Source organism: Nannospalax galili, unplaced genomic scaffold (assembly GCF_000622305.1).
Source record: "Nannospalax galili isolate Female #2095 unplaced genomic scaffold, S.galili_v1.0 scaffold269, whole genome shotgun sequence".
Taxonomy (NCBI): Eukaryota; Metazoa; Chordata; class Mammalia; order Rodentia; family Spalacidae; genus Nannospalax; species Nannospalax galili.
Window position 1 is genome coordinate 1239435 of NW_008359530.1, and position 13148 is coordinate 1252582.

Genomic DNA, 13148 nt, shown 5'->3' on the forward strand with positions numbered 1-13148 from the left:
ATCTATCTATCTATCATCTATCTATCTATCTATCTATCTATCATCTATCTATCTATCTATCTATCTATCTATCTATCATCTATCTATCTTATCTATCTATCTATCTATCTATCTATCTATCATCTATCTATCATCTATCTATCTCTATCATCTATCTATCTCTATCATCTATCTATTTGTTTTGAAGTGAGTTTTTTCAAAATTTCTTTATTTGAAGGAATGGTACAAATTTAAAAACTTAAGTAGCTGTCTTGGTGCAACTCCCGGAAAGAAAAGGCAATGGCAGGCCTGACATGCATGCCCTGTTCTGGTGACCAGTGACATCACTCCAAGGAAGTCAGCTTAGCTCTCATTATCAGTGTCCCAGGGTGTGCTTGTCAAAGAGATATTCCACCAGGACATATTTGAGGGTTCCCATCTTGTGCAAGTTGTTCATGTGGTCACCCAGTTCTTTGATGGATTTCACTTGCTCATTCAGGTCATGAGTGTCAGTGAAGTCACAGAGGTTATTGTGTAAATAAATGGGGCTCTGTGTGACATTTCAATTCCTGTATACCACATATGATGTTCAGTCAAGTAAGTGCCACACCTGACACCGTTTCTTTGCATTGGGAACACTGAAAATCCTCTCTGCTAGCTATTTTGAAATATTTGGTTGATTACTGTTCTATCACAGTTATCCTATGATGCTACAGAGCATTAGAAGTTCCTGTAGTCCTTAACCACCATCTTCCTGCCCCCTCTGCCCCAGATTCTTCCTAGACTCAGGTAACTACTATTCCCCAGACTGTTTTTAAGCAACACAAAACATGGGCCCACTTCAGGAGTCTAGCTCAGGGGAAGGCTCTGCTTCCTTGCTCCCTGACAAGTCCCTGGTCAGCTGTAAGATCAGAAGAGATTGTGCATACCCTGCCGATGTTGCTCTTGTAGGCTGTCCTGATTTCCTGGCGCTGGGCTGTGTTGCGGTAGGCCAGGATTCCAATAATGGCATCTTCATTGGTGCCTGGGGACAGAATGGAGACAGTGAGGGACTGTGATTTGAGGCATGAAAAAGTGGTTTCCTCTGTGGACACTGAGTTACTGAGTGCTTGCTAAGAAAAGGGAACCTTGAAGCAAGATGTGACAGACACCTTCAAACACAGCACTTGGGAGGCTGAGGCAGGAGGATCTCATCTTTGCAACAGCTGGATGTCAATGTATGTTTGGGGAGTTTTCTGTTTCTTTGTTGGAAGAAACAGCTCTGGCAGTTACAAAAACTATTCTGCTGAAACACTGCAGGGAGAAATTGTATAAGTTCATTTGAGATCCAGGAAAACACGAGGTATAGGGAAAATTACAGAGCTTTTACATTTGCATACAACCTTTAGAACTCAGAGCTGGGAAGAAAGGTTGGTCCCTTTGGCTCAAGTGCTACATATGTGACAGCCATCGTCTTTCCTAAAGTTGGCCTTGTTTGAACCCTCAAATTATCTTTAATTGTTTTTAAAACGTGTTCTCCCTTCCTCTGCATTCAAACTTCCTGCCAACCCATGCAAACTCTGGCTCTGCCTCCTCTGTATCCACACCTCGTTTTTAGCTCCACACATTACCATAGTCAGGATTTCAGGGCTTCTTTTTAAGGCTGTTAGAAACTCCTAACTTTGAGACAGCGTCTTCCTTTAGCCCCAGCTGGCCTGGAACTTGCTATGTAGACCAGGCTTGCCTCAATCTCACAGAGATCTACCTGCCTCTGCCTCCTGAGTGCTGGGACTAAAGGCATGTACTACCATGCCCTATTTCTAAATATCTTTTGACTTTGTTTTGGTTTTGTTTTTTAGTTTTTTAAATTTTTATTATTTTTACTTCATATTTTTGCACGTAGGTAGGTGTGCCCGTATCGTGCAACGCCCTCGGAGGTCAGAAGAGGTCATCGGAACCCCTAGAACTGGAGTTAAGGACAGTTGTTAGCTGCCATGTGGATTCTGGGAATCAAACCCAGGTCCTCTGCAAAAACAACCAGTGCTCTTAACTGCTAAGCCATCTCTCCAGCCCCTTGACTTTTCTTTTTAATTAATTTTATTTTTATGTGTATGTTTTACATACATGTATACATCTGTGTCATGAAATGCCCATGGAGGCCAGAAGAAGGTGCTGGATCTCCTGGAACTGAAGTTATGTACACTTGTTAGCCACCATGTAGATACTGGGAACCGAACCTAGGTCCTCTGCAAGAGCAATCAGTGCTCTTTACTGCTGAGCCATCTCTCCAGTCCCAACTTCTTACTTTCTAATTAGGTTTTCCAGAGTCTTGCTAAGTTCATATTCCTAAAAGAAAAACTCTCAGCTCTTCTCTGCTTAGAAACACACAACATCCCCATGGTCAGCTAGGCTTACTCAGGCCACTGTCTAAGGCCCTGTGTAGTATGATGTTCTCTGCTGTGAATATCTATAGAAAAGGAGAGGGGCAGCTAGATCCACAGATTTAGCTCTTTTTGTTTGAGACAGGGTTTCACTATGTAGCTCTGGCTGATTCTGAACTCTCAAACCTGCCTTGGCCTCCCTAGTGCAGTGTCTGTCTGGCTGTGCGCCATACCTGGCTCAGATTCAGCTCTGGAATTTCTGTGCTTTGTCCACCCGAACCCTTCATAACCAGTATGTTGGCTTCAGTGTTTCCCTGGCCCCTCCACTTAGCATCCGGATTCTGGTGCATGTGGTTTCTTGGCCAGTGCCTTTGGGTCATTGCTCCATCTGTGATTCCATGGGTGGCTTTCTTGGTAGCAGCTCCAGGACCTCCCTTTGCTATTGGCCATCTCCAGAGGTTCCCAGCCAGCCTGCTCCAGCTTAGCAAGAAACTCCCCCATGAGTCACCACCCCATGCATTTACTGTGACTGTCTTAAGCTTCAGTGTATACTCCACTCACCAGAAACATTATCTTCATTTTTTATTAAAGTCTCAAGGGTATCTTAAATTCCACCCCCTCCAAGCATTTTTACCTGACGCTCCCACATGAAAGGTGATCAATCTCCTCTCCTTGAAACCCACTTGGGTTTTTTTTTTTTTTTCAAAAGAGGAATTCATGTAGCCAAGGCTGGCTTCAAACTTACTATATAACAGAAGATGAGCTTGAACTCCTGATGCTTCTGCCTTGACCTCCCAAGTGCTAGGATTACAGGTTTGCTACTTTATGTGGTGCTGGGGTGCTTTACACATGCTAAGCAAGCGCTCTACCAATACTGTATCCCATACTCTGCCCCCAGATCACCCTTGTCCATCTTATTTTGGTGCATCCTTAGCTGTGCCAGCACCCATCCAGCTCACAGACTGGTGACCACCAGACTAGGTTTTACATAGGAAGTGATTATATGTTCAACAGCCCTGGGAATTGAACCCAGAGCAGTCTTGCACTTTAGCAGTGAGCTGTGCTCAACTCCCAGGATTCGGTTTTATGATTCTTTTCTCCTCCAATAGCCCACCGAAAAAGGCTTGGTTGTGCCAACTGTCTCCTGAGTCTTGCTTTCAGAGTTTTCAATGCTTATGGTGATTATTTTGAAGTATAAGGTTCTTGCTACATACAGAATTAGCTTGCTTGAAGTTGCCCACAGGCAGGTTCCCAAAGTCCTGACTCTTATGAGTCCTGAGAGCCTAGGCGAGTCAGCTCACCTCCCCACAGTCTTTCACATCCCCATACCCCAGCCTCTCATAAACAAGCCTTCAGGGTTAAAAACTAATGAGTCTTGTTAAAGCCCTGGTCCTCCAGCTGACACTGGAGATTAACAAACACTTGCTACCATGGTTGCTGTTCTTAGTAGCACAGAGTAAGTAAAATGAACTTGGGGGTAGAGTGGGGATGGGAGAGATGGCTCAGCTTCTTCCAGAGACCCCAGCTTTGGTTCGCAGCACCCACATGGCAGCTAACAACGGTCTGTAACTCCAGTTCCAGGAGATCTGATGCCTTCTTCTGGCTTCCAAGGGCATTGTACAACACAGGTGCACTTAGATTTATGCAGGCAAAACACTCATACACATAACATAAAAGTTTTTTAAGAGTGAACTTCAGAAAGATTGAGGGCAAGTGTCTTTACCCAAATTACAGAGATCTTCAGATTCTTAGTAATCTAAGAACAGAGGACTCTTCTCTGTCCAGGTGTCCTGCAGGCCTTAGAGGCAGAACATAGCCAGGGTGGCTGGCAGTGAACCCTGTATGAGTGTGCCAGCCTCGGGAAGATACTGCAGGGTCATGCCCAGGAGCCTCTTCCCCCAACCTGCTCCATATAACCCCCACCTGCCTGTTGTACTGATTCAATTGCACAGTCACTGCAGCCCCAAGAGGAAGCGCTAATGGGAGGGGAGGTGGTGGAAACTGTAAGGGGTGGAGTTTAAGTAGAGGAAGATAGGCTTTTTTATTTGGAAATTAGGCTTTTGAGGGGTATGCTCATAAAAGGCCCCCACCCCAGCCCATCTTATTCCTCTTTTTCATCTCTGGCTGCAATATGAAGCAATTTCCTCAACAATGTGCTACCTGAGCATAGGCCCCAAAGCAATGGACCAACCAATCCTGGCCTGACATCTCCAAAGATGGGAGCCAAAATAAACCCTTCCCCCTTTTGAGATAATTATCTCAGGCATGTTGCTATAGTAACAGAAAAGTGACTAACATACCCGTTCAATTTGTCTTGACAAGCCAATCTGTTGCCCTTGTTTTTGCTTTTTTGCTGTTGGTGTTTTGCAGTACTAGGGACTGAACTCAAGGGCTTTGTGCATGCTAGGTGAGCATTCTACCAACTGAGCCACATCCCCAGCTATATACCCATTGTATTTCCTCCCCCTCCCTCCCTCCCTTCCTTCTTTCCTTCCTTCCTTCCTTTCCTTCTTCACCCCTTCCCTCCCTTCCTTCCATTCTTTTTAAAAAATATTTTATTATTTTTATTTTTTGTGTATGAGTGTATTGCCTACATGCAAGTAAGTGCACCCATGATGTGCAATGCCCATGGAGGACAGAAGCGGGCATTGGATCCCCTAGAACTGGAGTTAAGGGTGGTTGTTAGCCACCATGTGGGTGCTGGGAATTGAACCTGGGTTCTCTGCCAGAGCAACCAGTGCTCTTAACCGCTGAGCCATCTCTCCAGTCTGTCCTTCCTTCCTTCCTTCCTTCCTCTTTCTTTCTTGCTCTCTTCTTTCTCTCTCTTCTTTTTTCTTTCTTTCTCTCTCTCTTTCTTTTTCTTTCTATCTCTCTCTCTTCCTCGTTCTTTATTTCTTTCTTTCCTTCTCTCTCTTCCTCTCTCTTTCTTTCTTTCTCCCTCTCTTCCTCTTTCTTTCTCTCTCTCTTCTTCTCTCTCTTTCTTTCTCTCTCTTCCTCTCTCTCTCTCTTTCTTTCTCTCTCTCTTTCTTTTTCTTTCTCTCTCTCTTCTCTCTTTCTTTCTTTCTTTCTTTCTTTCTTTCTTTCTTTCTTTCTGTTGTTTTTTTCAGAGAGGGTCTCACTATGTAGGCCTGGGTGGCCTGGGTGGCCTGAAACTCACTATGTAGACCACTCTGGTTTCAAACTCACAGAGACCCTCCTCCTTTTGCTTCGCCAGTGCTGGGATTAAAAGCAGGCACTAACATGCCCAGCTTGTATTTTCTTTTTTTGTTTGTTTTCTTTCTTTCTTTCTTTTTTTTTTTTTTTTTTTTTTTTTTTTGCGACAGGGTCTCCCTGAAGCCCCAGCTGGCCTGGAACACACTAGGTAGACCAGGCTGGCCTCAAACTCACAGTTCCTCCCTCTGCCTCCCAAATGCTGGGATTAAAGGCATGCGCCACCACACACGGCTCAGCTTGTATTTTCTTTAAAAGGTGACCTGTTCATGAATACCAAAACCCATACTCCTCTGTGACTGACATACCACACTCAAAGGACAGTTCACATCTGTAAGAAATAAATCATTACAATCCATTTTCAGTGCAAGGTATGCTTAGAGCTCATCAGAGACACAGATAAGCAGGAGGCCTAGGTCCCTCTCTCCCTTGGCTGGTGGCAGGTGCCTGCTTGTCTCTGAACTTGAGAGCCACAGGCAGTCTCCTAAAGACAGCCCAGGATCAGGAAAGGCTCCAGGAATTCACTAGATAAGGTTTAGTGTCCTGAAGGATGGGGAGTCTGGCAAAGATGCCCTGCTAGAAGAGCAGGGAGATTATAGCTTCCTGGAGTTCCAGTCTATGGGGAAAGAGGGTAGGGATTTCTCAAGTCAGGGACTTCAAAAACCTCTGTCTGATGCCAAAAGAGCACACCAGCCCTTTTTGCCTTTTCTCCCTGTGGGTGTTCCTTGCTGCAGAATGGTTTATCAAAAACTATTTTGATTTCTCTAGTCTCTGGAATTTATCACAGAGGGGGGAGTGTGACTTGCTCCTCACATGCCCTTCAAGACACTCACCGAGTCCTTTCATGGCGCTCCTCAGGGTCTGGGCATCCTCAACAGCATTGAATCCAGCAGCAGCTTTTACGGTTCCTCCTTTGGTTGCCTGAGTGACACAGAACGACATGACTGAGGGGTCATTCACAAACATTTGCTGAGCACTCATAGAGCCCAGACTCTACTCTGGGTGCCAGGGCAACAGCAGTGGCCATAAGGGATGAGGCTCTCCCCGTGGAGCTGTTGCTCTGTCTGAGGAAGGCTGACAGTGAGTTCACCAAAAATGCTCAGTCCATAAAGAGCCTGGGTGAGAGGCGCTACAGGGGGTTGCGCTAAGGAGGGACAAGCAAGTGAGCTGATTAATGTGAAGCAGCTGGCCATGCAACAATGCAGGCAAGAGGTAGGGTGGAGAAAGGCTGTGCAAAGGCCCTGGGACTGAAACTAATGTAATGACTAGAGCAACTCTATTTTGTACAAAGTAGCCACCTTAGACTTTAAAAATCAGAGAAGTGAGGCTGGAGAGATGGCTTGGTGGTTAAGAATGCCGGCTGTTCTTGTAGAAGACACAGGTTTGAATCCCAGCAACCACATGGTAGCTAACAACTGTCCTGTAACTCCAGTTCCAGGGGATCCACAGCCTCTTTTGTCCTCCATGGGCGTTGCACAACATGGTACACTTACCTACATGCAGGCAATACAGGCATACACATAAAATAAAATAAAAAAAAAATTAAAAATTTCAGAGAAGCAGCCAGATCAAGGTCTGAATTTAGTTCTAATAAGATATTCCCCCAGAAGCTTGTTTTCCTTTTAGAAATAGCTGACCACAGAAAGGAGTATCGCCACCCAGACATTGCAGCCATGCTTCTTGCCCACCCAAGGGAAAATAACCTAAACAATATGCTGTCTTTCTTGGTAATATGCTGAAATAATAATAATCAGAAAGCCCCTTACTGTCAAGATCCCTATACATCTGTTAAAAAAAGGACTAACAACTTCTTGTTTTGGCTTCTGTAAACCTGCTTATTGCTGCATTTAAGGGGCAGTGTGACCCCACTATCCTTGCAACTGCTTATGGTTTCTGCCTTTAAAAAGATTCCATTCCGGGGATGGAGAGATGGCTCGGCGGTTAAGAGCACTGACTACTCTTGCAGAGGACCCAGATTCGATTCCCAGCACCCACATGGCAGCTACGAATCGTCTTTAACTCTAGTTCCAGGGGAATCCGAAGCCCTCTTCTGACCTCCACGGCATTGCACGACATGGGTGCACTCACATACATGCAGGCAATACACTCATACACATAAAATAAAAATAATAAATAAAATATATTTAAAAAGCTGCCCCCCACCCCCAGCCAGCTTCGCTGAGTCTCTTATCTGACCTCTGGAGACTGTCAGTCTTGCTATAGTAATAAAATTTGGTTAATTAAAATCTGAATTGGGTCTGGTCTTTTCCCAGTGGTCTTGAACTCTGTAACACTAGCTTCCTGGCTAGACAGAGGCCAAAAGCTAGTGGGAAGAAGAGTGGTAGAAGTCAAACCACCTCCTGTGAAGTAATCTCCCAAAGATGCAAAAAAATCAAGTCTGAATTCAGTGAAGTCCATTGAACCAAAAACCAGTTCACTGTAAAAAAGAACAGACAGGATAATGCTAAACCAACTAACAATCTAGTTTCTTCAATCAATAAATTGCAAAGATTAGGAGAGAGGTAGAAGGGAGCTGCATTTCAAGAGATTAAAAAGACATTATTGGGTGTGGTGGCACATGCCTGTAGTCTCAGCACTTGGGAGGCAGAGGCAGGTGGATCTCTGTGAGTTCAAGGCCAGCCTGGTCTACATAGTGAGTTCCAGGACAGCTACAAGGAGACCCTGCTTCAAAAAGACCAAAAAAAAGACATTATCAGCCAGCAACAGCTGGGTGTAGTGGTGCACACCTGTCATCCCAGCACTGGGAGGAGACAGTAGGAGAATCAGGAGCTCAAGGATGGCCTCAGCTGACTACCTAGTTCAAGGCTACCCTGGTCTAATGAGACCCTGTCTCAAAAACCCAAACCCAAAACCAAACAAATACAACAATGAAAAGTCACATCAATCATAGAGTTGAACCTTATTTGGATCCTGAATCCAAGTGAGAAAATAAGATATTTATGAGACAGCTGGAAATTTAAACATCAAAAGGAAGGAGCCAGTCCTAAGATTATCACATCTGATAATGGTGCTAGGGTTGCATTTTATTTATTTATTTATTTATTTATTTATTTATTTATTTATTTATTTATTGGTTTTTTGAGACCTGGTCTCCCTCGTAGCCCCATCTGGCCTAGAATTTACCATGTAAACCTGGCACATTTTTTTAGGAGGTTCACCTTCTGAGCTGGGTATGATGGCTTACACTCTTAATCCCAGCACTCAGGAGGCAGAAACAGGCAAATCTATGTGAGATTGAGGCTAGCCTCATCTATGTAGCGAGTTCCAGGCCAGCTGGGCTTACAGGGAGATGATGTCTCAAAAACACCCCAAAAATGCACACGCATACACACACACACACAGACACACACACACACAGACACACACACACACACACACACACAAGGTTTGCCTTTCTACAACTGATGGGAGATAAAATGATAGGATATCTTAGAATATTTGGAATCTGCTTTAAAATACTGCAGACTGGGGGAGTAGAGAGAAAGAGGAAGTCAGATTGAGTGTGAGTTAGTGGTTACTGGAAGGTGTAAGGAAGCTAACTAGAACCCAGCAGCCTTGGAGGTCTTTGAGGACAGATCCCCCTCTCACAATCAGCTTCCAACCCCAATGCTCCAGTGCTCCTGTTAACACACTGATTTAAGGAAGGGGGAAATAGCACAATTGCTCCACCTTAAAATTTGAAATACCGCATGAAGGGACAGCTTGCAGACACACAAAGGAAGAGGGTAGAGGCAGCAGGGCTGGCTCAGACCCACCAAGCAAAGGCTATTTCTTCCTGGTACAGATAGTTATTTTTTAAATGTGTGTGTGTGTGTGTGTGTGTGTGTGTGTGTGTGTGTACATGAGACCAGAGGTTAACGTCAGGTGTTTCTTCAATCACTCTCCCTTGTTTCTTAAATTAAAAAAAAAAATATTTATGTGTGTGTGTATCTCTGTGTGTATGCACATGCATGTGTGCCTATGGAGACTAGAAGAGAGCACTGAATCCCCTGAAGCTGGAGTTATAGGCAGTTATAATCTGCCCCACATGGGTGTTGGAAACTGAACTCTAGTCCTCTGCAAGAACAGCAAACACTCTTAAGAATTGAGTCATCTCTCCAGTCCTTCCACCTTGTTTTTGAGACTGGATCTCTCACTAAACCTGGGGCTCATTGATGGGTAGACTAACTGGCCAGCAAGCTCCAGTCTCTGCCTCTGAATCTTCCTGTCTCTGCCTTTGCTGGAATTACAGGTGCATGTGGCTTCCACATGGGTGCTGGGGATCAAACTCAGGTCCTCATGCTTGCGTGCCAAGCACTTTACCACCTGAACCATCTCCCCTATCCCTAAATGGATATTTTTATAGATTTTCTTTCTTTCTTTCTTTCTTTCTTTCTTTTTTTCTTTCTCTCACTCTCTTTTTCTTTCTCTTCCTCCTCCTCCCTTTCTTTTCTCTTTAAAAAACATTTTTTTTTTTTGGTCTTTTTGAGACAGGGTCTCCCTGTAACCCCAGCTGTCCTGGAACTCACTATGTAGACCAGGCTGGCCTCGAACATACAAAGATCCACCTGCCTCTGCCTCCCAAGTGCTGGGACTACAGGCGTGTGCCACCACACCCGGCCTTAAAAAATATTTTATTTATTATTTTATGTGTATGAGTGTTATGCATGCATATAGGTAAGTGCACCCATGTTGTGCAATACCTGAGGAGGACAGAAGAGGCTGTCAAAGCCCCTGGAACTGGAGTTATGGACAGTTGTTAGCTGCCATATGGGTTCTGGGATTTGAATCTGGGTCTTCTGCAAGAACAGTCAGTGTTGTTAACCACAGAGCTATCTCTCCAGCTCCCTCCCTTTCTTTTTTGAAACAGTCTCTAGCCCAGACTAAACGTGAAATGAGGATGACTGGAACTTCTGGTCTTCCTGCCTCCACCTCCTTAGTGCTGGGTAACAACTGTGAGCCACCACATCTGGTTAATGTGGTGCTGGGGTCAGGAGGTAGGAGAATCTGGAGTTCAAGGTCATCCTTGGTTACACAGGGATTTCAAGATCAGCCTGGAATACATGAGACCCCGCCTCAAAAAAAAAAAATCACTCAGGATGCTGTGAGGAGTTAGAAAGCAGTTGACAGTCTGGGCTGAAACTCTGGGTTAGAAGTGATGCTAGACAGGGTGAAATAGGCTAAGATGGGGGCTAGAGAGATGGTTCAGTGGTTAAGAGCATCAGCTGCCTTTACAGAGGACCCAGGTTTGGTTCCCAGGACCCACATGGTGGCTAACAGTCTTTGACTCCAGTTCCATAAGATTAGCCACCCTCTTCTGGCCTTCATGGGTATTGCATGCATGGGTGCACTTACATATTTGCAGGCAAAATACTCATAAACGTATCAAAATAAATTAAAAAAAAATTTTTAAGAAATAAGCTAGGCCAGACATGGTAGCACATGCCTTTAATTCTAGCACTTGGGAGGCAAAGGATCTCTGTGAGTTCAAGGCCAGCTTGGCCTCTATATAATGAGTTCCAGGCCAGCTGGGGCTACAGGGAGACCCTGTCTCAAAAAGACCAAAAAAAAAGAAAAAGAAAAAAGAAAGAAGCTAAGACACAAACACATCAGACTTTGCACATGTTTTCAAGCAAAGGCTAGATAATTTCATGATGGACTGACCTGTAGATGAGGAGAGAAAAGTATTAAGAATGGCTGTCTGTGAGCATCAGCAGGGAGAGTGGTGTCATTTATCCAGAAGGGGAACTGAGGGAGGGTGGCCAGATTTGGGTTGATGAGTGTAGGGCTTGTTGGGGACCTCTGTTATGCAAAGTAGAAGTCCCTTCACATCCGGACAGCTCATGCAGCTCGGGATTATGTGCTGGGGCTCCTTTCATAGCAGGGTGCCTTCCTGGCATCTTTCCTGACTCTCCTTTTGAAGTGCCCGCCACAAATGCCATAACATAAACATGGCCTCTGGCTTTAGGAATACCATGCTTTCCTGTGTGATTTTTCCAGGCAGACAGCAGTCTGGCAGAAACCCACTTCCATATGTAAATAGAATGCCTCACAAAGCATCTAACAGCCAAAGCTTTTACCACTACCCCCATGGTATAAATATCCTAGTCTTCTCTTAATAATGAGAGAGCTGGGTCGCAGAAAGCTGGGACACAGAGAGCTGGGTCTCAGAGAATAAAGCTGTAACACAGACTAAGCCGAGTCTTGAGTCCTGTGCCTTACTACCGGCGACCTAGCCTCTCCGGGGGGCGCACTCCCTCATTACCGACTTGCGGACATTCTAGCTTTCGCCGTCCTCATACTCTTCCCGTGGGGTTCAGTGGCCAGTGAACCTCGCATCCTGGGGAAAGTACACGGGTGAAATAGGGACAGGATTCGGCTGGACAACGCTCCAGTAGCAGAGAAACTTTCAGCACCAGAGACGCGCGGACAGAGACACGGGCCCCGAGCAGGCGGGAAAAGCCTGCAGGGCACCCGCTGCCGCGGCCAGAGACGCCTGTGGCTAGACCCGCGCCGCGACTAGCCAGGTGTGTCAGGGACCCCGAGATACCTGCGCACACCACGCCTGGGGCCCAGAGCACTCCCTATAAGGGCTTAGAAGTTCTACTTTCAAAATGCCAAGTCCATTCCACATCCATGCCAAGTCCATGCAAAGTGGTCCACAGGACAAGTCTAGAGATCAAGCCTAAAATACCACATTTAGGGTGTGCAGCATTGGGTAGGATTTGATGAGAGTCCACAGGGGGAATGAAGAATGAGGGCAGTGGTCTTGGGACCAGCCTGAGTCTCTCAGACTGGATATATCCAGCAGAGACTGACAGACCATCAACATGACTGAGAAGAGTCTCTGTGGAGACTATCCAGTGGTAGAGAGCAGAAGGAGTGGTCAACATCTGCCACAGCAAGAAACGTAAAGAGCACAATTATTAATACTTATTGTCAACTTGACAAGATCTAGAATCATGTTTTTTCTAGAGGAAAAACCCTAGACATGTCTATGAGGAAGTTTCTAAATTGGATTAATTAAGGTGAAAAGACCCACCCTAAAATGTGGGCAGCACTATCCCACTGGCTTGGGTCCTGGACTTAAGAGATAGGAAAAAGCCAGCTGAGCACCAGCATTCATCCCTCTGCTTTCTGACTGTGGATGCAATGTGACCAGCCACCTCACACTCTCGCCACCATGATGTCTCCACCATGCTGAACTGTGAGCCAAAATAAACTATTCCTCCCTTAAGTAGCTTTTGACAGGCACTTGTCACCAAAGTGTGGGAACCAGATTGTGATAGGCCAGATCAGAGGCTTGTATTCAACCTTTTCCAGTTGCCCCCTAGGGAACTTTCCTTTTTCTCACCTGTATGTTGCAAACAACTGAGTCAATTCATAGCACTGTTATAATAATGAAACAGGATAATAGTATGGAACCCAGGAAAAAGCAAATACAAAATAAAAACTGAAAGTAGATAGCCGTCAGCATCATTATTATCATTACCACCATCATCACCACCACCACCATCACTATCACCACCATCATCACCACCATTATCATCATCACTTAAAGATAGCTTCAGACACAATGCTATAATAAATATAATACAG

The 13148-nt window shown here is 45.1% G+C and overlaps 1 protein-coding gene across 1 annotated transcript in view; it reads right to left on the bottom strand.

Moving 5' to 3' along the window:
• The window catches only part of Anxa4 (annexin A4), a 102434-nt gene that overhangs the window by 51888 nt on the left and 37398 nt on the right, over nt 1-13148 (bottom strand). The window contains exons 3-4 of the mRNA XM_008823263.3: nt 6383-6470; nt 909-1003 (exon numbers count right to left, since the gene is read on the bottom strand). Of these exons, the coding sequence (XP_008821485.1) occupies nt 909-1003; nt 6383-6470 (183 nt within the window). The remainder of the gene's footprint in view (nt 1-908; nt 1004-6382; nt 6471-13148) is intronic.